The 22,909-nt window shown below is 34.3% G+C and overlaps 1 protein-coding gene across 5 annotated transcripts in view; it reads left to right on the forward strand.

The window, feature by feature from the left end:
- LOC111508186 (uncharacterized) overlaps positions 1-22,909 on the forward strand; it is a 58,494-nt gene that overhangs the window by 2,196 nt on the left and 33,389 nt on the right. For 2 of the 5 annotated variants that reach the window (XM_074171855.1, XM_074171856.1), the window contains one exon: positions 583-697. Coding sequence is in view for 2 of the 5 variants with exons in the window: in XM_023163614.2 (XP_023019382.1) it covers positions 14,983-15,031 (49 nt within the window). In the remaining 3 variants the exon portion in view is untranslated. Of the gene's footprint in view, positions 1-582; positions 698-14,776; positions 15,032-22,909 lie in introns of those variants that run through there. The other 3 variants (XM_023163614.2, XR_012464690.1, XM_023163615.2) reach the window with 3 other exon arrangements.

Here is a 22,909-nt window from a genome sequence, read left to right on the forward strand (position 1 = left end):
ATAAGATAAGAGAGTATTTGATGATAACAACTACTATTTGACATTTTTTGATATTTTGTTTTCCGAAGCCTTATATGCGGATGTGCAGTTCTGTGACTCTGTGTTTCTCATACTGACATCAAACCGTTAGCGTCAGAGAAAGTGTATTATCGATTTTTTTTTAAATTTTTGTTTTGATATTTGATGCTTATTCAGAAAAAAATAATATATACAGACACCACAACAAGCACTGTTCGCAAACACCAGAATGGCGACACTCTTCTCTACGCACGTTTCGCTGGATGAGATAGATTACTTCATCACCTGAAAACGCCAATATGGTTGGTGAAACGCCCATCAAGAATAATGTTGCCTTGTTGGTGTTTGGTAACAGTGCTTGTTTTTGATTTATTCTGCGACACAGGTTTCAGTTCTACATTCAATTACAGGGGTTTTTATAAAAAAAAAATTAAACTCGTTTCTTGCATCTTAATGAGTAAGAAAAGTTCTATTTATTTAGATACCACTATATTAGATAATAAATGTAAACGAATTGAATTCACACTTATAATTTGCATCTCTTCTAATAAATGATTTTTTCAGCTAAAAGAAAAAATCCCACTAATTATTGGAGAAGTCCGAAGCTTCTACACTAATATGAGGAAATGCTGGTGGTCAAATTTACCAGTTTGACTTGTTGTCTGCTGATGATTTTCTGGTATGTTACCATGTTTAAGATTAAACACTGTTTTTATATTGGGAGTTATAATCATTTCAATTTGAGAATTAACATAAATGATTAGATATATGAATAAATGGTTCTTCTGAAGAAACATATTTCTAAGCTACTCTTATTTCAGTAAAGTACCCCATATACAGTCAATATTATCCCTCAATATGCATTGATCAATATATTGAAGGTCTTATAAATATGCTTCAATATACTTTTAATATAGCTATCAATGTGATGACTAGACATTTTCATTTTTATTGTTGGTTGTGCTTGGAAAGTTTTCGAACCATTGGTAAAATTTTTATTAGTATTATCTATTTTTTCCATTACTAAGAAATGCTGTCTCAAATAGAGTTCACTTTTTTTACTTGGACTTTGGCTCAGTGTGAAATGAAAAAGAAAGGAAGAAAAAATAAAAGTGCTGGTAAGAGAATGGATAGGTTAGGTTTGGTCAAAAGTGAGTGGGGTCTATTCGACCATACACCGCAATCCACAAGGTTTTATTGTGGCTCACAACTATTCAAACTCAACCAAATGAACCCGACTTCTTAACTAAGCCGATTAGTTTATATGGTGAGTGATCTTTCAGGTCAGATGGTAAGAGTGTGGCTCTGCCTAATTCTAAAAACCTGATTAGGTCCGCATCTGGCCAAGCAAAAAGTATATGCTTTGCTGTTTCATCATTTTCCAAACAGAGGCGACACACACTCTTCCGACAGTCCGAGTCTCTGCATATGATGATTCAGACGACAGTGACCTGTGAGGAGGCATGTTAGACAACATAGTTCATTACAGTCCAACAACTGGTTGGTTTCAAGTTTTGAAGGATGAATGAACTCCTTGGAGTGAGTTAATCGTGGAAGATTTTGCCAGAGTTCTTGAATCTTATTGCCATTCAGGTGTTCAATGTTTGTTTGGCAAAACCTAAAGCGATGCCAATGACAGGTTCTGGTCCGATGAAGCTGATTGCGGAGCAGAGACAATTTGTTGAGTCTTCCTATTGAGGAGAGTCGGTTTTTGGTAATTTGCTACCAATTTAGACGTTGCTCGGTAGGAGCCAAGAGCTTTCAATGCCGCTTGACTGCCCGAGAATATTTTTATTGACCTTTGTATGCGATTGGATTCTACCAGTTTCTCCGCACACAATTCAGTAGCATAGATGTTTGCTTGAAATACAAAATGGTACAAACGCATAGATTTTTTTACATAAGAATGTTTGCTGAAGTATCTTCGAGTCACAGCAGCAGTGGATTATATAAATTTCCCCCAACTGGGTGAAGCGACCTTTCATGATTTATTAAAGCTAATATTGGTAAGATATAATGATATGCAAAGCACTTACTGCTAGTCAAAGGCTTTCCATTATATTGAGATACGTAGCTTTTGGCATGAATTTGTAAGTCAACGAGTTAATGTGTGCTAATGCTCCTCAAACGTTGGAGCAGTTCATTTTGAAACGTAATAAAAATAAAAGGTGAAACTGGAACATCTGGTGTAGAAAAAATCCAAAACGGGCATTTTTCCCAATCATCAGAAATGCAATACTCTTCTCGACGCGCTTTTCAACAATCAAGTTGGCGTCTTCAGGAAATGAAGAAAACTGAAGATTCCAACTCGGTAGGTGAAACGCGCGTCGAGAATAGTATTGTATTTCTGGTGATGGGAAAAGTGCTTGTTTTGGAATTATAAAAACGTGCCTATCTATAAGAAAATTTCAGATTCGATATCTAAAACAAGAAAGATATCAATATCGAATAATATATCTCATAAACATAAAAAATTCCTATTTTATTTAAAATAAATATTAATATAAGTATATTTCCATAGCTACATCTCAGTATAAATTTCTATCAATAAACTTCATATGCTGTCAATATATTTGGAACTCTCTTGAACAATCAATGTAGCTTTTCAATTCCTATCGATCATTGCTTATTGATCAATGATATTTGCCCTCTAGGGGTTACTTTTAAATGCCACTATCCTTAATGTTATAAAATTTTTATATCTTTCAAATTTTTATGTAACTTATTTTCTCTTTTCCTGTGGAAAATATTTTTGAATAAAGATCAGCCTTGTTCAACAACAGTTTGTCAAAATTTCCATAATCATATTTTAAGATTTCTTACCTTCTGGGATGATAAACTCATTGCAATTTCCAATTATTGGCTTATCTTAAAGATATCTGTATTCAGATATAGAGAATACAGATTTACACTGAATTATTTCATGAAACTGATATCAGCAATGATATTGTTTATATTGGCCACTTGGTTATCTATGAATTCGATTAATACTGTTTGTTAACATTGAATTTGTGAAAGAAGACAGATATACTTTGCCCTTCAGCTAGATCCCCAGACTTGAACTGTAAAATTAAGAATGAAAGAAAAAATCGAATAGGGACAAGGAAATGAATGCATTTTATTTTCTACCTCAAAAACCGTTCGCCGGACGAAAAAGGCAGTAGACCATTTTTATGAGAAGATAGAGGGCAATTACAATAATAATAATAAATGTCTTTATTTCCACATTCCACGTACAAACATGGATGACAGGAAATCTCAAGGAGAAGTTCACCAATTGGTGCTCTACCACTCGACCCTTGTTGTAGTAAGGCTTATATTATTTTTATTTTGCCTACCTAACCTGGTCACTGGTCCAGTGGCGTACCATGATTTTAATAAAAATATAGCATTGCATGTCAACCGGGACGTTACTGATGAACCTTAAGAAAACCTTTACCATGAAAAAAATTTGTTTTTATGCGTACTTTGCATGTACAAAAATTGAAAAAAGAGCCATAGCAGTTGCAGTGATATTAGTGGAGAAATGATTTTCTTGTTGAATTTCAACATCCTGTATCTCAGAAATAAAGGCATTGCAGACCTATGTTCATATGAAGAATTTTTCTGGAAAGCATCCAATGGTTATTGATTGTGCTTCAACATTCAATTATGAAACACCCATATTAGCTCTGGAATCCGTATCAAAATCTTTGGTAAGGAACCAGATCAGGAAATGGGGCGATAATATAACATAAATAATGTTATATACAGTTCCTTATAGTATTGCGACACCAGTGTGATTCGCAAATGCTTACTGATAAAAAAACTTCAAAACACCGTAAGCGGTCTGGATTCATAAAGGAACTAAGAATTACTATGAGAAAATATCTATCGGAACAGGAAGAATGCAACCCTTGTCGACATAGAACTGATGAACCTGACTATCAAACTAGAAAATTTGATGCACTGCAATGAAAGCCACAAAATGTGCCCACCCAAAACAGGTGAATTTTATTGTCAAGGGGGACACTTTCAAGGACCATTTGTAGCCCTCGTGGTTCAACTTGCTATGAGGGGTAGATATTATCCTTAGAATTTTAATTGGGAAAGGGGATGAAGTGGCACATTATTTTGATGGGCGTTCAATTCTGCTTCCAATGGTACCCTGACTATTATTTTTTGATGAGTATTTTCCGAAGAATAGCGTTCAAAACTAACAGAAGTAATTATTAGTACGCCTATACTGAGATGAATGCTTTGACCAGAGCTGGAAAGAATATTAGGTGGTACCGTTCCAACTCTTCATTATGGGTAACATTAGCCATTAGCTTCAATTAATTTACATCAAAAAGTAGTCTAATAGTAAAACATAAATTGTAGTGACGTTGTGTTTAGTAAATGCTGAATTTTTAATTCTCATCGCAGAAAGTGTATATATAGCCGTCCTTTTCTACTACTTCTTCTGCTGTAAAAAGTTTGTTTTCAGGCAAAAAATTGGTTAGCAAATTTGAACGATGTGGTAGTATTGTGTATACAGTTGTACCTGTTGGGCTGTTTAGTGATTATTTTGAATAAGTGTGTAAAAGTGTGAAAATGGTTTCCATTCTTCAGAACAGAATTTAAATGATTGTAATTTATGGAGAAGTGGAAAGTGCGCACGAAGGGTGGTATGTCTTTTTATTGAAAGACATCCAAATTGTAATGTAAAGGCTGATTCTCACTACACGTGCCAGGCACGATCCAGTCACGGTCAAGTCAAAACCGTTGGAATCACATTCAATGTAAAACAATGCTTTAATTCACATTGGACGGGACGGTCAAGACAAGCCGCGGTCTAGTATCGTGACGATCATTTCTGGGGCGATCAAAGACCGTCGCGCACGTGGCGGACTTGACCATGCCTGTTCAGTGTGAATGACGAAACGGCGATCGCCGGTCAAGTCGCATGCAAAATGGACGAGCAAATGATTGAATTGGTTCGAGAACATGAGGAATTATACGATATGTCCCACAGAAAATATATGGATACACCCCACAAAAACAAATTGTGGGATGAAATAGGGCAAACATTAAAAACAGGTAAGCATATAAACAAATTTTTGAATTTATTATTAAATAGCTACGTACAATATTACACATTATATGTTATATTTTATCATTTTGCCATGACACCGAACCCACTTCAGAGTTGAAGAAGGCAGTAAATTTTTCTCTGTCTTGAAATGCCTCTAGTCGGGCATTGTTACCAATACCAGGCAATGCCATAAAAATAGGTTGATTCTGTTCACTTGAAGAAGAGCTTTCTGACAAAACTGAAGTACCGTTGCGCAAAAAATTATGCAAAATACATGTGGTTAGGATAATATTTTCTATATAATTGGGTTTCGAGTTAATTTTTCTAAAATACAGTCTAAATCTTTGTGCTAAAATACCAAGGCATTTTCTACAACACGCCTAGCACGACAAAGACGGTAATTGAAAATTCGTTTTTCCACATCTCCTTGAACTTGTAACTCTGGATACGGTCTCAATAAATTTGCTTTTAAGGGAAATGCTGAATCGCCTACAATAACGTACGGTGCTTCAATATTCGTTCCAGGTAAGTTTTTACAGTCCGGAATGTCCAAAGTGCCATTATTCAATGATTTCCCCAATCTCGATGTAGAAAAAATACCACCATCACTGTTTTTCCCATAAGAGCCAATATCTACCGCTATGAATTTATAATCGGCATCGACCAATGCTAGTAGTACTACCGAAAAGGTTTTCTTATAATTGAAATAGTTCGATCCGCTGTTAGAAGGAGCTGTTATTTCTATATGTTTGCCATCCAGTGCCCCAAGACAATTGGGGAAATTCCATGTAGTCCAAAACTGTTCAGCAATCTTCTCCCAGTCTTTTCTACGCGGTGTTGGTATGCATACAGCCAATAATTTACGGATTACTGCATTGCACACTTCTTGTACAATTGCATGAACAGTGGAATGACCAAGGCGGTAACTAAATGAGATGGTCTGGAATGAATCACCGGTTGCAAGAAATCTAAAACAAATATAATTTTACCATATATCAATAATGAATCAGTACAAACACTTATGTTTAAGTCAAAAAAAAAAGAGAAAAGAGTGAATAGAACAACCTGACATATACTATTAAAAGTTGCAATCGAATAGTAGCTGAACAATAAAAATTTTGTACTACTCATTACTATTTCTCTATATTTAGGTTATTATTGTACGATTTTGCATTTGCTATTATCTCATAGGTACGACATGCATAAGATTTGTCTCAACAATGTACATTTTTTTTTAGATCCCCGAAAATGCAAACAAAGATGGGAATCGCTTCGTGCGCAATTTCGAAAACACATCAGAGGTCAAAAAACAAAGACCGGACAGGCCGCCTCTTTCCAAACGAAGTGGAAATACGAAGATCATATGGAGTTTCTCAGAGCTTACATGAAAGACAAAGTGAGAATAACCTCAGTAACGGGCGAAAATGAAGATCCTTCATTTATTGCGGATGAAGAAGATGAGAATGATACGCTTAGACAAATCTCAGAGCCACCTACACCACCTACGCCACAAATAGCAAAAGCATCCAGTTCGGTGTTAGAAAAAGGAAAATCCCTGTTGCTGCTACAGAAACTGCTTCCAGTACTCTAATGAAGCACATCCTAGAGGAGGAGAAGAAATTGAAAAAGGAAGAACCCAAATCTGAAATGGACTTGTTTTTTGATTCCATCAGAATGACTGTGAATAAATTCAATCCCTATGATAAATTTTTGGCCAAACAAAAAATTTTCCAAAGTATCACGGAAATTGAAGCCAAATACATGGATCAATATTGGAATCAACCTACAAACTACCAGATCACTCCACAACAACAATTTACAGATGGTATTTCCCACAGTACAACCCGACCATCTTCTGTGGTGTCATCAGTACCTAACTACAATCAGCTCACTCAACAACAATTCACACATAGTATTGCAATTCCACCTACTACATCCATTCAACACCAATCATATTTTGCAACATCCCCCAGTATTTCAACCCGACCATCTTCTACTGCATCATCAGTACAAGAAACGCCACCAGATAGTGTTGCTTCGTCTGCCGCCTCATTATTGGAAACTTTTTCCCCTTAATATTATATTTCATATTTCCATGTATTAGGTATTACTTTTAAGTTAAGATGAGTGTTGAGTTTGACAAACACTATATGTTTTCTGGTGTTAAACATTAATATACCAAAATAAATTTATTTTCAATTACACAACCACTTTTAAAACTTCATTATTCAATTGACACAACCCCGAATTTATTTAATTTTAAAAATACTCCGGTAATAAAGTGAACGAAAATTTTCTTAATGTAGTTACTCACCTTAGACAAACAGCAAGTTTCTCCAAAGAGGAAATAGACTCCCGAAACGTGGTGTTCTGCTTGGTCAAATCACTTTTTAAAATTTCATGTAATTGGTGAAATTCGTTAGGGGACATCCTAAAATATCTGTGGAATTTTGTTTCATCATCAATCAACTCTTTATATAGAGTAGAAAACTCTCCTTTTCTCTTGCGCTGCCTTAGGATAGGATGCACCCAATATCGTCGAGCTTTGGGAAGTGAGATTTGTTCTTCCTCATCCAAAACAATGGCTATTTTCATTAATGTATTTCGCGAAAACATGACTGTCTGGAGATTTCGACCGTACTATTGACCGGACAGTGTGAATGCATTATAAAAATTGCGATCGTGACTTGACCGTGACTGGATCGTGCATGGCACGTGTAGTGAGAATCAGCCTTAAGTCACCAGTATGTCCTTGATTTAGTGAATAAGTTTTACGAAACTGGTTCGGTGAAAAAAAAATGAAATAATACTAAATGAAGCAGCTCAAATTGAAGTGTTGGGAACATTTGCTGCAGAGCCTACGAGTTCCTTACGATCAGTATCAGAACAGACGGGAATGTCACGCGAGACTGTATGGAAAGCATTGAAAATACATAATACATTCTTATAAAATGCAGATTCTTCAATAGTTTCACGAGTATAATTGTGATAGAAGAATAGAGTTTTGTGAAATCATGTCTCATCGAGTAAATACCATCCCAAATTTTCTGTTAAACATTTCTCACCTATAAGTGTTCATTTTTTCTGAATTGCAATGTTAATAGACAAAATTGTCGCTATTGGAGTGACGGAAACCCATATATTTTTCGGGAAGGGCATACCCAACAACCACAAAAAGGTATTGATTGGGCTGCATTCTTGGAAATGCCATTATTGGTCCATTATTTCTGGAAGAAAACTTGACTGGCAATCCGTACCTTGAAATGCTTGAAGAAACTATTGATCCTCTTATAACTCACGAGCTAGAAACTCAAATGGATGCAGAAGGTAATGAAATTTTGCAGGAGGATCTGTTACATTTCCCATCCGGCAGTGGCTAAACGAGATATTTCCGGATAGATGGATTGGCAGAAAGCAGTTGAATGGCCTCCAAGATCACCGGATTTAATAGCCTTGGATTTATTTCTTTGGAGACATCTTAACTCTGTTGTTTATAAAACACAACCTTCTGATATTGAAGAACTTGAAAGACGAATTACAGCAGCAGCAGGGAGTTCGAAAACATACATTATTACTGTTTAGAGCAAAATGGACGGCATTTCGAACAGTTTATATGTTGGAAATGTCTTTCCCACAAATTAAATTTTATTTTGTAAAAGGACAATAAGCAACAAATGAAAACTCCCACGCGTAATACATTTGTTCCTGTCATTCAAGGGTTGAAACGGTGCCACCTATTCTTATGAAAATTTTTATTAGAAGGAGTCAATACAATAATACATCTCAGAGCAGTCAAATTCTAATTAAAGGTGTAAGTTTAGAACGCTATTTTTCGGAAACTGCTCATCAAAAAATAAAACGTCAGGGTATCATTGGAAGCAGAATTGAACGCTAATCAAAATGATGTGCCGTTTGACACCCCTTCCCATTTAGGATTCTAAGGGTAACATCTACCCCTCTTTGGGGGTTGAACCACGAGGGCTACAAATATTCCTTGAAAGTGTTCCCCATGAGTATAAAATTGACATGTTTTTCGATTCCTCATATTATTTACTGTAAGGAAGATATTAAGGGTGGGAAGTTTTCAAATTGACAACCTGTATTATTTCCTATTACTAAGACCTATTGTGAATGTGACTGGCTTATCTAATTATGACCTGGCCAAACACCTAATGACTCTTCTGTTGCCGCCTATTATAGCAATAAATGAGGTACTCAATAAAGATATAGGATATTTTATCCAGAAAATGAGGCACTTATGGTCAGGTCCAGGAGACGTACTAGTGAGATTCGACATGATCTTATACAGGATGATTCTTGTCAAAGACACTACACAGCTAATTAGTGAAGTATTTTTGGTAGAATTAATCGCCCAGTTCGCTTATTGTTCATCATCTATGTTTTTCCAGTGGGTCTTTGAATGTTTTCAATATCCTGTCCACGGTACTAAAGTGAATATTGCTTACTGGATGCCGGTGATTGAAAATACAAGCAACATCTCGATATGGCACATTCTCACCACATAAAAGAACGATTTTCACTTTGTCTTGTGTAGATAACATTGTTTGTAAAACTCATTTGTAAATTATAAATGTACACAAAACAAGTCGATTCATTAAACGCAATAATTTGACATTAACCAAAACTAAAAATTTGTTTCATAAGCCTACTAAGGGAAAATTTTATTTTGATTTGATCAGTACCTACCTACTATTTTCTTCCCGACATGTTGCATTGAATAGTTATGAAACTGTAGGTCAATGTTTAGTTTACAGAAAAGTATATGTCGGGTTTGTTTGTAATTGAATTATTGGTCAGAAAAATAATCAAACTGGATAAAAATCTATTGAAAAAAGGAATACTAGTGTAATTGGAATGAAGAGAAATGTTCATTTGATTACTGATATATTACCGTCTATACATTGAAAATCCTAATCTGTTTAACAATGTCATGAAAAAACTAGATGAACTTTGCAGCAAAAAAGACGAATTTCTGGAGGTGTACCTATTTATTTCTTTTCATGGTAACAGACCAATGCGGGTATTTTCTGGCAAGATATGACATTGAAGTCTCGTATTCATCAAAATTATGATATTTGAATCGTGTTTCGTTCGAATCGATAGAGCGAAAGATTCGAAAAATTAAATAAAATGGAAAAAAGTCGAAGTGACAGTAGAAAATCCAAATTTCGAGCAAGGGTATAATATTGGAAACCGAGCAACTTTTTTATTGGCATTTTTGGAAATTTACAAAAAAATTGAGTTTTTTGAGGATTTTCGAAAAAATGTCAAATTTGACAAAAGGAAAGAGGCTGTTTTCTACTTATTTTTCAAACACAAACTAACTGCGAAGTCAAATTTTATTTCCTATGTAAAATATTTTGTCAGAAACTCTCAACCTACGGCACTCTTGATAACTTAGTGTCACTGAGTACAAATCGAACTACCTACGTGAGTAAGTAAAACTCAAGTGGCATAGCTTGACAATGTCAAGTTGGCACTTCAATGTTCAATGATGTTTACATTTGGAAATACATTTATATTGAGAGTAACATGTGTACAAAGTTGGATCAATCTCATTTTTCGCGTCGAAAGTTTTTGACAAAACAAAAGCAAATTGAAACACCCGAGTTTCTATTTATCTTGGTGTTACCATTGCAACAAAAAATAATTCATTGGAAGAGTGACCAGCGATTGTTTTATTTGTAGGCAAAATTTATGATAACAAGTTACTAACTAATTGAACTGTTCAGCGGTTTATATTAGTCAGTGACTTTTCAGTTTGCCCTTTATTACGCACTCCAAACAGATTCTTTATTGATTTAGCTTTGTTTATTTTTCTGATTGTGTAATGGTATTACCCAAAAAATAACAGTAAGAAGTACTGTGTCTTCCACAAAACAACTTTCACAACGAATATATTATTTTGCAACATTTTCTGAAGGCTACTGAAAAATATAAATGTGTATTTGTTTTCAATAAAATGAAAATTATTGGTGATGATAGTAGGCAAAACAGGACAATCCAACCAGATGCAGACAGATTAAAGCCACTTCTTGAACTACCTATGCCTATGGATATTTCGTCTCTATTTAATATTTCGGAAATGTTTGCTTAGTACTACTTGAAATTACTATCCATGTTTCCTCAGAAAATTCTACCATTAATCAATCTCTGAAATTGTTATTGTAACATTTTAACTTTTGAAGAAAAGCATCGTGTTCAAGCACGATGTTCACAGTAGAAACCGATGTTCTGAATATGCAGTGGCGGCTCAACTATCACAAAAAGGCAGACCGAATTCGCTATCGCGTAAAGAAGCTTACGGTATAGTAGAAGCTCTCAGGAATTTGGGACATTTTCTAATTAGCAGACAATTCCAACTTGTCAATGATCAGATATCGTAGGTATCGTTTATGTTTGTCCACATTATCACCTGTAAGAAAAATACGGAAAGGTCATGCGTAGGCGATTGGAATTGTCTTATTTCAAATATCTGTGCAGAAATTAAACAAAGATCCCCTTAAACGAATGTACTATCATAAAAGAAACATCACCACTTGAAATACTCCATTTTGATCTTTAAGGATCCTTACCAATACCTAATAAATACTTAACTATTGTTGATCATTATTCCCGATTCCGTTTTGCTTTTACACGACCGGATTTGACTTCTGTTGTAAGATATTTGCAACTGCAATTGTTATTATACATCTCATAGATATCACAGTTGAATGGTATTGATTTAAGTTGTACTACAGCTTTCAACCCTCAAGAAGAAGACACAGAGACATCATTTGGGAAAAGATCAAGTTGTCTGTCAAATTTCAAAATTTGAAAATAGATACCTACAAAGGAATCCGTTTTTAACGAAGCTCTGTATTTGATAAGATTATTCGATGGGTTTGTGATCCAACACCAGAAAGCGCTGTTTCAATCCACCAGGTCTTATTAGTTATACAAGGCTGAACCACTAAAGTATCCTAAAACCTGAAAGTAAAGGCTATGGCATCCCCCTATGAAGACGTCATCTATGTAAACGACATAATACACCATCTACAAATATCAGTGATGAACGAGGCTCCCCATAGATGGCGTTTTCAGACTTTGCGTCTTCGTAGGGCGAGCTGTCCGTTTTAGGATAATTCAGTGGGTTCAGCCTTGTACTGCTGATGAGACCTGGTGGGTTAAAACAGTGCTGTCACAAATTCATTGAGCTGCCTTGAAGTGAAAGACACATGACGAATCTCTTCCGGCGGTCGATGTCGAAGATTGGCTTTGTAATGAACTTCCTTGGGGAACCTTGTTTATCTTTGATATTCGTGGATTGAGTCTTCTGTTGATTTCATAGATGGCGCCTTCGTAGAGGGAGACGCCGTCGCCTCTACTGATAAGATCACAGTTATCTACGGCAAAAAATGCAGCCTCAATGAAATAATGCCCATTTGTTATCGATGGTCATCGAATGGATCCATAATTTCCTCATGGCTGCTTTCTACTCCCTGACCCCATTTCTAAAAAACATGTAGGAATGAATATTACTGGAGTTTTTTTCCCAACACCAAACCGTTATTTTAACACTTCGACACGTGTTTCGATCAACAAGTGATCACCAGGTTTTAGTATCAAAAACTCCTCAGAGATCATACAATATACAAAAAACATCTTTCTGCAATAAGGTGAGATTTTGGTTTCCTTTGATGATAGTTCCTTATTTCCTAGCGTCCCAATTCCACAGACCTTACAATACCTCAGGGAATTACTAGAGAAACATAATTTCAAAAATAACGAAATTGATGAATTCGTCTCTCTCACTAATTTGTGTATGAAACAAAACCGTTTCCAGGTAGAAGGTTGCTTTTATGAATAACAGGGAACGGCTATGGGTAACTCTTTTTTCCCCTATCTGACAAACCTGTTCTTGAACAGATTCGAAATGGAAACCAAAAAAAAGTGAAAGTATTTTCCTAGAATATGGCTAAGGTATGTGGATGATGTTTTCGCCATATTCGACAACAAAAAATCGAATATTGAGGACTTTGTTTCCTTTGTAAATAACAAATTTCCATGAATAAAATTCACGTATGAAATAGAAAATAAAGAACAACTTTCATTTCTTGACGTTTTGTAATGAGGAGCCAATATGGTGGGCTAGAATATGATATTTAGAAAGGAAATAAGCACGTACAAGTATATTCCTGATAGTTCACATCATTGTAGTCAGCAAAAATGTGCTGGGTTCAATTTTCTAGTGCATTTTATTTTGACTTTTCCCCTCACACATGAGAGGTTCATAAAAGAAAAACGTAGAGTGCTGAAAATAGCAGCCAGTAACAGTTTTTCAAGGGGTATTGTAGATGATATAATAAGGAAGACAATGTTAAGGATAAGAATGATCGAAATCTCGCCTTTCAAAAACAACGAAAACTCAGTTCCATACCATCAAAACACGAAGAACTTTGGAAAGATTTTCAAGGAACTAGGTAAAACAAGTCAGACACTACAGAGCCTTTTAGGAAGTCCAAAAGACAACGTCGAGAATTCGGAAAAGTCTGGAATTTACGAAATGTAGGGACTGCGATGTAAAATATTATGGACAGACAAAAAGATCTATTAAAATAAGATATAAGGAACACTTAGCACACTTTAAATATGGAAAACCAGAAAAATCAGCAGTCGCCCATTATATTTTGCAACAAAACCATTCCATAGATTTCAGTTCATTAAGATTAGTTAGACAAGTTAACAACAGGCATCTAGATGCCTATGATATAGTGTAGAAATAGGTAAAGGTAATAATATTAATAATAACGATGGTGGTAGCTTTTTAAAACAACATTTTAATCATTAGATTACATAAAGGACACAGTTTGAAATTAATTTAAGACACTCAAGACGCAGCTACCTAGATTAGGTATCTATGGTATAAATAAGGATAACATTATAAGAATATTTAGATCAATATTCCTCTTGAAGATGATCACTTGGTAACCGAAACACGTGTCGAGGTGTTGAAATAACGGCTTGTTGTTGGGAAATATTCATTAATATTCATTAGTGTACCAAAGGTTCCAAAAAGTACATCACAAGTATGTAAGAATGAGTAAATGTATCGTTAATAGAAGAACTTGAGATTATCGAGCTTAATCTTGATTATGCTCGCACATGCGATTTCCAGTCGTAAACTAATCTACTGTTTCAACTTCTGGTTTTTTACTCCGAGGGGACTAAAATTTGCTAGGAGAATTGACGCATAAACTCAAAAATCTAAAGAAGAAGAAACCCGTTCAGCACAAAGGTAGGAGATGAGACGTAGTTTGAAACGAGACTGACATCCTCCATAATATTTAGATTTGGCGGAGTGGCTGATGTGATTGGATGATAGTTCATTGTGTTTCTCGATTTCATTCTGAATTTATGAGACGTTAAGTGTTATTTAAAAATCAATTGATACATCATACCTACTGAGGGTTATTCTACACATAACGTATCGCTACTAAAGTGCATATTTTCTCCTGTTACTTTCATAAGGTTCTGAACGTAGAACAGAAATAGTAGCATACTCATATAAAACACTGACATAAAGTAAAATGTTGCACATGTCGACCTCAAAATTAAAAATGAAATTTATTATTATTATATGAACTACGAGGTGGAACGTCCGTCCACATTGACCATACGATACTCCTATATGCATGGTTAACCCCCGCCGTGCCTGTGAAATTTCAAAATAGATTCTCGAGCTGTTAGTTCGTTGACGAAGTGCACGTTAGTTGGATTAACCGATCGCATTTTTTAACGGGAGCAAAAGCGCGCTTTTCTTCGTTAACGGAAACGATATTCGTTTATTTTTTGGTGATTTGGTTAATCGATTCAGTGTACTCGGTTCTTGGTTCCTTTTTCAAGCGATGGATTTACTCTACTTTTTCACGTTAGCAATTAGTTTTATAAGTTACGGTAAGTTTTGTATATCTGATAAAAAATCGGGTTGTCCAATGATTGAAATCATCATTGACATTCATTCAATATTCGATACAAGTATTCAAAACAAGCACTTTTCCCATTCACCAGAAATGCAATATTTGCGGGTTTCACCCAAATTAACGTCTTCAGGAGATGAAAAAATCTTCGGTTTTCTTCACCTGATGAAGGCGCTAACTTGGTTTTGAATACTAACGAAACAAACATTATTCCAGGTATACCTAAGAGAAGGTGTTTACTCATTTGCGAATTCAAATAATTAAAGCGGAGAAAACAAAATCTGTGGAAATCAACTAGAACCGATGTATCACTTTCGTTTTTACCATATATTTTACTTCTATAATCTGTAAAAAACATTTTTATGCTAAAGATAAATTTTAAAACCATTTTCCCCAACTGGTTTTCAGAGGGAATATTACTGGAGTTTTTTCCCAACACCAAACCGTTATTTTAACACCTCGACACGTGTTTCGATCACCAAGTGATATCTTCAAAAGGAAGAATAAACAGTTTAATCTTCTTCTTGAAGATGATCACTTGGTGATCGAAACGCGTGTCGAGGTGTTAAAATAACGGTTTGGTGTTGGAAAAAAACTCCAGTAATATTCATTACCACACCAAAGATTCCAAACAGTGCATCACAAGTATATACAGAGCATTTTATTACGTGTGTAAGAAATTATTTTTTTTGGTAAATAAATTCATCAGATTTTTTTTCTGCAAAATACAATAACATTTTATACAGGAAAGTTAAGAATCGATAGCTTTGCTCAAATTTGAAAAAAGACTATTAGTAAGATATAATTGGATTTATATTTTTGAGGTAACTAGGTATCAACTGCATGCTTATTGCCAACCATTATTAAGTAACAGGATTCTAAAATTTCGAAAGTATTTTTCAAAACAGGAAGATAATATTCATATGAAAACTTATACTTCCAATTCTCACTTAAAATGTTTCAAATTAGAACAAACATAATCAAAACCCATTTCGATTAGCCAAAGAAAAACAATTTTTTTAAACTCATGTCAAAAGTGTTTGTTCATTAAATGAAATTGCAGAATTAGTTTTAATTTGTGGTTATGGTTATACGGAAGCTGCAGATATTTTCAGTAAAAAATAGCTATTTATGATATGACCGTTAAAAGTAAGTTTTTATTTTGTGAATGAATAAGTTTGTGCGACACGAGCGTAGCGAGTTGAGCAATTTCACGAACAAAATAAAACTTACTTCTAACACAAATAATATACAAAGTTTTTGTACAACTGTCCTGTTTTATAATGAAATAGATACATATTTCTAAAAAAACACACATCATCCAATCATCTGGTTACCAACAAACAGAATTGTTTACAGCTCACGCGTTTTATTTATAGTCACTTTTAAAGTTTTTGCTGGTGTTTAATTTTGTGCATAATGAAGGACAATAGTGAGGAATATTGTGTTCCTCACGATATTGAAGAGGCGGCAAAAAGAGCTTCAATTGAATTGTTACCAAAAAAATCAGCTCAGAAGTACGACATCGCATATTCTTATTTTCTTAGCTGGTGTAGATTCAAAAACGGCGAAGGAAATTTCAGCGTAACCGTCTTCTTAGCCTATTTAGAAGAGAAATCAAAAATATGGAAATCGTCAACTTTGTGGAGCAAGTTTTCAAAGATAACGTTGAGTTGAGTTGAGATAACTTTTTCACTTACAAAATAAAACTTTACTTTTAACACTCATAGGTATCATGAATGGCAGAATGGCTATTACTGGTTAGTGGAATTTTAGAAATAGTTTAAAATGCAGAGTGTTCGGCTAACAAATTCATTTAAGTGAGTACAAAAACTGTATGCCGAACATATTTATGAATATACTGGTAAAAAAAAAAACTGCGAAACCATTCTACCAATAAAGCGAAAATTCATTTGTTAATTCCATAAAAGTGAGTATGATTTCATGTTTGATTTTGCAATGTGGGTTCATGGTGAAATAGAAGAGCAGAGTGATTTCGATCGACGTATTTAAGTGGAGAGATGAATGTAAATTTTACCTGTTGTTACGTCCCTAAATTTTAGATGGGATATTGATATACCACAACAAATAATTGTGTGGGGTGGTATGTTAAATAATAAATCAGTAGATAATTTTTTTTTACAGAAAAAATTTGAATGGTAATAGTCACTTGAACTTTCTCGAAAGAATTTTCCTAGTTGAAATTGTCATTACTTTATATGGCTGACGTGACTGCAATAGCCATGAAGTTCTCTTCGTGGCTCGGGAAAATTTATACATTGCCTAGCCAGAGTGCAGAGTGAGCCAAATTGAATACTTTTGAAGGGAAACTAGATAGATGATAGATGAAAACTGATGACTGTGTCTGAGGGTCAAATTTTATGAAATGAAAAACCCAAAACTCTGTATTTCAAAGATGACTTCAGTAAAACATCAAGTGTGCTACATTTTTGGAAAGGTAATTTTAAGCTCTTTTGAATTATGCAGGTATATACAGGGTGTCTCGTTAGAAAAAGAATTTTCCTGTCTCACTTTTTTAAAATAAATAATTCTCATTTCAAAATAGATTTTGATATTTCTTTCAGGAATTTCCTTTACTTCAGCATATGAATTTTTCATGTAGGACATCTCAATTCTAAATGTATTGACTCGTATCCAAAGGGTACAAGGTATCTGTTCAGAACAGATACCTTGTTTGTGTTGCTTGGGCGCATATCGAATATTATAATCTTCTTCTTAGTTTTTGGATCCTCCAATTTAATTATAAACTCGTCAGTAAACAGTAGTGAGCCTTTAAAACTGAAAATGAAAGTTTTAATCAAGAAATTTCTCTAATATCTTTCTTCCAGTTGGAATCAAAATTATTGAAAGTTCATCAGTTCACTTCATTCAAATTTTGTGATGGAAAAATTCAATGAAGATTCGATTAGCTGATTCATATTCAATTGTCATTTTGAAATATTTTCAATCAATCATTGAATTTGATGCAGATGTAATAGTTACGATTTTCCTTAATTTTATCCGAACACTGGCAAACTTTTCAATATCGATGATGAAATAATTTATTACCATTCATTTAAAGTAGAACTCATGTGAATGATCTGATTTTTATTCCACAACGAATGTTTGAAATACAAACTGAGTAGAGAAAAGTATCTTCTGTATAATTCAGTGTTCGTATAGAAGTATTTGTTTCGAAAGAATGTTTTCTTTCGTGTAATTCAATGTTTATATAAAAGTATCTGTTTCAGGAGGACTTTCTTTCAGTTTGTGTCTGAAAGTTACTTCGTTGCATGATCTACACATCCATGTGTAAAGTTACTTATTTTAAAATTGATTATTTCCTTCCTTTCCTTGGAAGATTCCCTCATCTTTGTTTTTTGTATCAAGATGGAGTAGTAGAAAGCCAAAAACTTTCTTTCCCAAAAATTATATTACAATATGATAAATTGACTAGTTGTTTTCGCGGCTTCGCCCGCGTAGAATTTGGTTTCGTGACAGACCATTTTAAACAAATAGTTACAATATCCTTTTATTAACCCAATACTTCAAGTTTCCAACTTCAAAACTTACGAAATTCTATACAATCTTTAGTCCTCTATTTTTTCCCCTTGTGGGTGGAAATTGCTGATTCCCTTTCCTGATGCTCTCCGATGACTCATCGGATGATTACTCAGGATGTATAGACCCCTGAAGAAGCTAGCCACTTGCGCCAGCGAAACGCCAGAAGGAAATTTCAAAAATCGACGGCCTTCAAACTCGAAAATTAGTGACACTGAAAATCTCTGTCGGGAAAGTCTTAACCATTTTGCCACCATCGTTCGAATAATTTATTATCGTGTCGTGATGGTGGCATCCACCAAAATGTCACTAGAATCAATATCTGGTGAGTGTGTTCACATGAATATAATAACAATTTAAGATATTCTAGTGATTACTGATGTGGAAACAGTGCAAAATATTCTGTAGCAGTGAAAAAATTAAGTGAATCGCAGGTGAATAGTGATATTTCATTCATCAGAACCTTCAAATATTTTTAGTTTTTTGACATTGATGGAAGAACGGAACTGGATTCGTCCATAACAACCAATTAGCTATTTATTGATTTCATATTTGTCTTTGTGTGAAATTTATTAATGGTTTATAATATAAATGGTTTAATAATATATTATTGTTAAATCATCTGAAAATGGAACTTTTAACAGATGATGTTCTGGCGATGTATTGAATTTATTGGAGCCTCTGGAGACATCCTATATTCTATTTTATGAGAGAGAGGACATTGGCAGATCAGTATGGTGTGTCCATAGTTTTCAGCAATACTCTCAAGGGCATACACTTTTTCAAATTTTTTTGTCTGTAAAACTTCAAGTAGTTGGTTTTTGGTATAGTGATCTTCAAAATACAAATCGTTAGCCATTAAAAAACTTTGTATATCATCATTCCTCGAATTTTTATTCGGTACTTTGATGAGTTGTCAATAACTATTACACTATTCGCATCCATATTTGGGATCAATGTGTTTTCAAACCATTCCTCGAAAATATTAGCTTCCATTTTCTTATGATAGTCAACATTGTGGTCCTCAAGTTTTTTCCACATAATTTCAAAGATTTCGGAACCCATCCTTTACTTCCTCCGCAATGCACAATGATTAGTCGCGATCCTTTGTTCGCTAGCATGATAGGCGTACATATTCTTGAACCATCCGTCCACTCTTTCGTAACTGTCTCTTGAGTGTCATACTAAGTTTCCTCCAAATGGAAAATTTGCCGTTGTTTTTGTCTATATTCAGTTATTTGTTCTAAGTATTTGTTACGCAATTTCACTATTCTTCTGCTTTCCATAACTGCTTGACGTTTGTTTATTATTTTTAATCTAAATCCTAGTGTCTTTATACAATTCTGAAGAGTTTTGTCACAGCAGCTCACGTTATGGCCGGAAATATTCAATTTCTTCCTTATGATTTCAGTTGTAGGAATCTCATTGCTTTTGTTACAGTCGTATATTATTACTGGAGTTTTTCCCAACACCAAATCGTTATTTTTAACACCTCGATCCGTGTTTCGATCTCCAAGTGATCATCTTCAAAGAGGAAGATTAAAACTAAGAACTAGTGCGAGCTAATCCTATTTATTCTATAAAGGTAACCCATACAGGTAAACCATCCAGGCGTACCAACCATACAGGTATACCAATCTAAATTAATTTTACAATTTTGCCTTATCTATTATTTTACAATATATGTTTATATAAAACAATTTTCAGCTATATAAAAATTAATTTCACAATATTGCCTATCCAAATTTATTTTTGCAAAGTGTCCTTATGTAGTAATCAGTAAACCCAACAACATTATTTTATTTTATTTTAACAAGCTATATAGTATGCAATTTGGTATAGGTCCGTCATCGTTATTCATAATATTATTGTGTTTTCTTATTTCTACACTCTCATAGGCATCTTAGTTGCCTGTTTTGTTGTTAACTTGTCTAACTATTCCTAATGAACTGAAGTCTGGAGAAAAAGCTTCAGTAAGATTCATTACTTCACCAAAGGTGTAGTAATGAATCTTACTGGACTGTACTTACTGGACTGTACTTATGAGGTTCCTCATAAGTACAGTCGTATATTGTTTTTTTCAATGATTTTATCAGATGAACATCTAAAGGTTTTGGTAATCCTGTATCACATCGCGTCTTGCGTTCATAAGGTTTGTTTTGGACTATTTTACGTACATTTGAAAAAGGAATTTCGGTCAAATCTGATGGTGCTTGTAATAGTTTGTTTCCCTCGAAACCAAACTTGATATGTAAATTCCTATATACATTGAAACATACTCTCTGTGTTTCAATATTCAAATGCATCCGAATCTTATTCAAAGATATATCTTTTTCGCATTGTTCACCATGGCTATTGGAATCACTACACTGGAAAAAGTCTGCGTTGTTATCACAATCGTTATTACTATTAGTACTTGTCCAAGGACGCCACATTTTAAACAGATAACAAAAATTTTAAGTAATTATAATGGCACCAATATTGAATTTCAACACTCAAATCGCGATCAGTTCCTGAACTGAACACGACGGCGATAATCATCCCCGCATTTCCCGATTTCTATTCGCCAGTGTAATATGACTTCAAATTTAATTTTATGACTCTTCAGCCAATCATAAAACTCAGTTAGTAAAAATTATGCAATACGAACCGCCAATTCTACAGTCCACGTGGACTAGTTCGCAGCCGTTTCATTTCAATGTATTGGTTTTTTGGCCTTTGAGAGTGCCGTCAACTTAAATGTGCACAACTTCGTTTATTTCGACTATACCTACCACTTCCAATCGCGAATCAGATGCTTGGTATATTGCCTATCAGTATAAACTACCTACCTAGTTTCTATTATTATTGTCAAAACTATTATTTTTTTCATTATTAATTGTGTAATTATGCTGTTATTTCTTCGTTTTCCGTTGATAATGAAGTTTGTGACATTTCATAGCGGATGTTACTTCTTGCAGTACCTACACAGATAGTAATGTAAGTAAGTCTAAAAGGAATGAAAACAGATGAACATATTGAGACATACCCCTGGGGCGGATATTCATATACGCACTTCCGTCGGCACGTGCCACTGTCTGCAACGTGCGTCTTGAGGTACGTTCCGGTATGCTAAACGAAGAAGTACCGTCAGTACTTATGGCCATATTGAAGAAAGGTCAGGTTTCTGTGAACTCTTATACCAGCAACAGATGGTTGGTAAATCAGTAGAGCATAACTGTTGGGGTTAGAGACCATCGATACATTCGTTGGTGGCGATAATTGGGCACACTTTTCATATATACGGGGCAAATTCAGAACACTCAATTTTTATACGATATTTGTTCGTATTCTCGATGGAGCAGTATGAAAATAGGCATTTCCAGAATATTGATTCATGGTTGTCTTTTTCATGATTGGAGTTTTTGAATAATGTTATAATGTGAAGCGGGCCAGGTCATTGTACGCGGTTTTGTTGTTATCCAAATTGTGGAAATGAGTGCATTTCATGATGTTATGAAAAAACTTTCATGGAAGTAATATGATAATCTAGATTTTTATTCTTAGGGGTTGTTATATATTATATATTTCACTTGTATAAAATAAAAAAAAGTCTATATACACCTATTTTCAAACAGAAAAAAATTTATTTTGAATTGAAAATTATACTTGAGAACGTGATTACATCGGCAACCACCTTGAATCCTTGACTGTTTGAAAAAAAAAGTATTTCGTGAAAGCTTCCTGAATTGGAAGCCAGATAACTTTGAGCAGAATGTTAGATGCTGTGAATTTTCCTTGATGTAATGATTTCTCAGGGGAGGTGGTCATATTCGACCCGATCAATGTTGGCATATTTTCAGTTCAATTCAACATTATACAAGCAGTTTCAAATTTCCGTTGGGTTTCATCTGAATCGATCATCAGACTTTCATATTCGTAACTGTAAATGTATGAATACATATATTATACGGATTACTATAAACACAGTTTGTTTTTTTTTGTTACTAATTTATTAAAGTAGGTGAGGCAAAACATAAAAATTCACACTTCTCAGGCTGTTGAAGTGGTGAAGCTTGTAGTTGTTGTCGGAGCATCTTTTTCTTATATTTCTTGTAATGGAAACGAAATTAATTAAATCTATCTTGAAGTATTTCAATGATTACACTTCTGAACACTCGTTTCAATAAGATCTATATATTTTTTTCATTACATTAAGAAGGAGATTCAATTGTCATTTCGAAGATTTGTCGACAGATATCATTTACCAACTGAAAATATGTGTTTTTTTAACACGCTTTTATTATCTTCACCT

Source organism: Leptinotarsa decemlineata, unplaced genomic scaffold (assembly GCF_025532065.1).
Source record: "Leptinotarsa decemlineata unplaced genomic scaffold, Ldec_3_MD MMD2_tig00000035_RagTag_RagTag, whole genome shotgun sequence".
In the NCBI taxonomy this organism is placed as follows: Eukaryota; Metazoa; Arthropoda; class Insecta; order Coleoptera; family Chrysomelidae; genus Leptinotarsa; species Leptinotarsa decemlineata.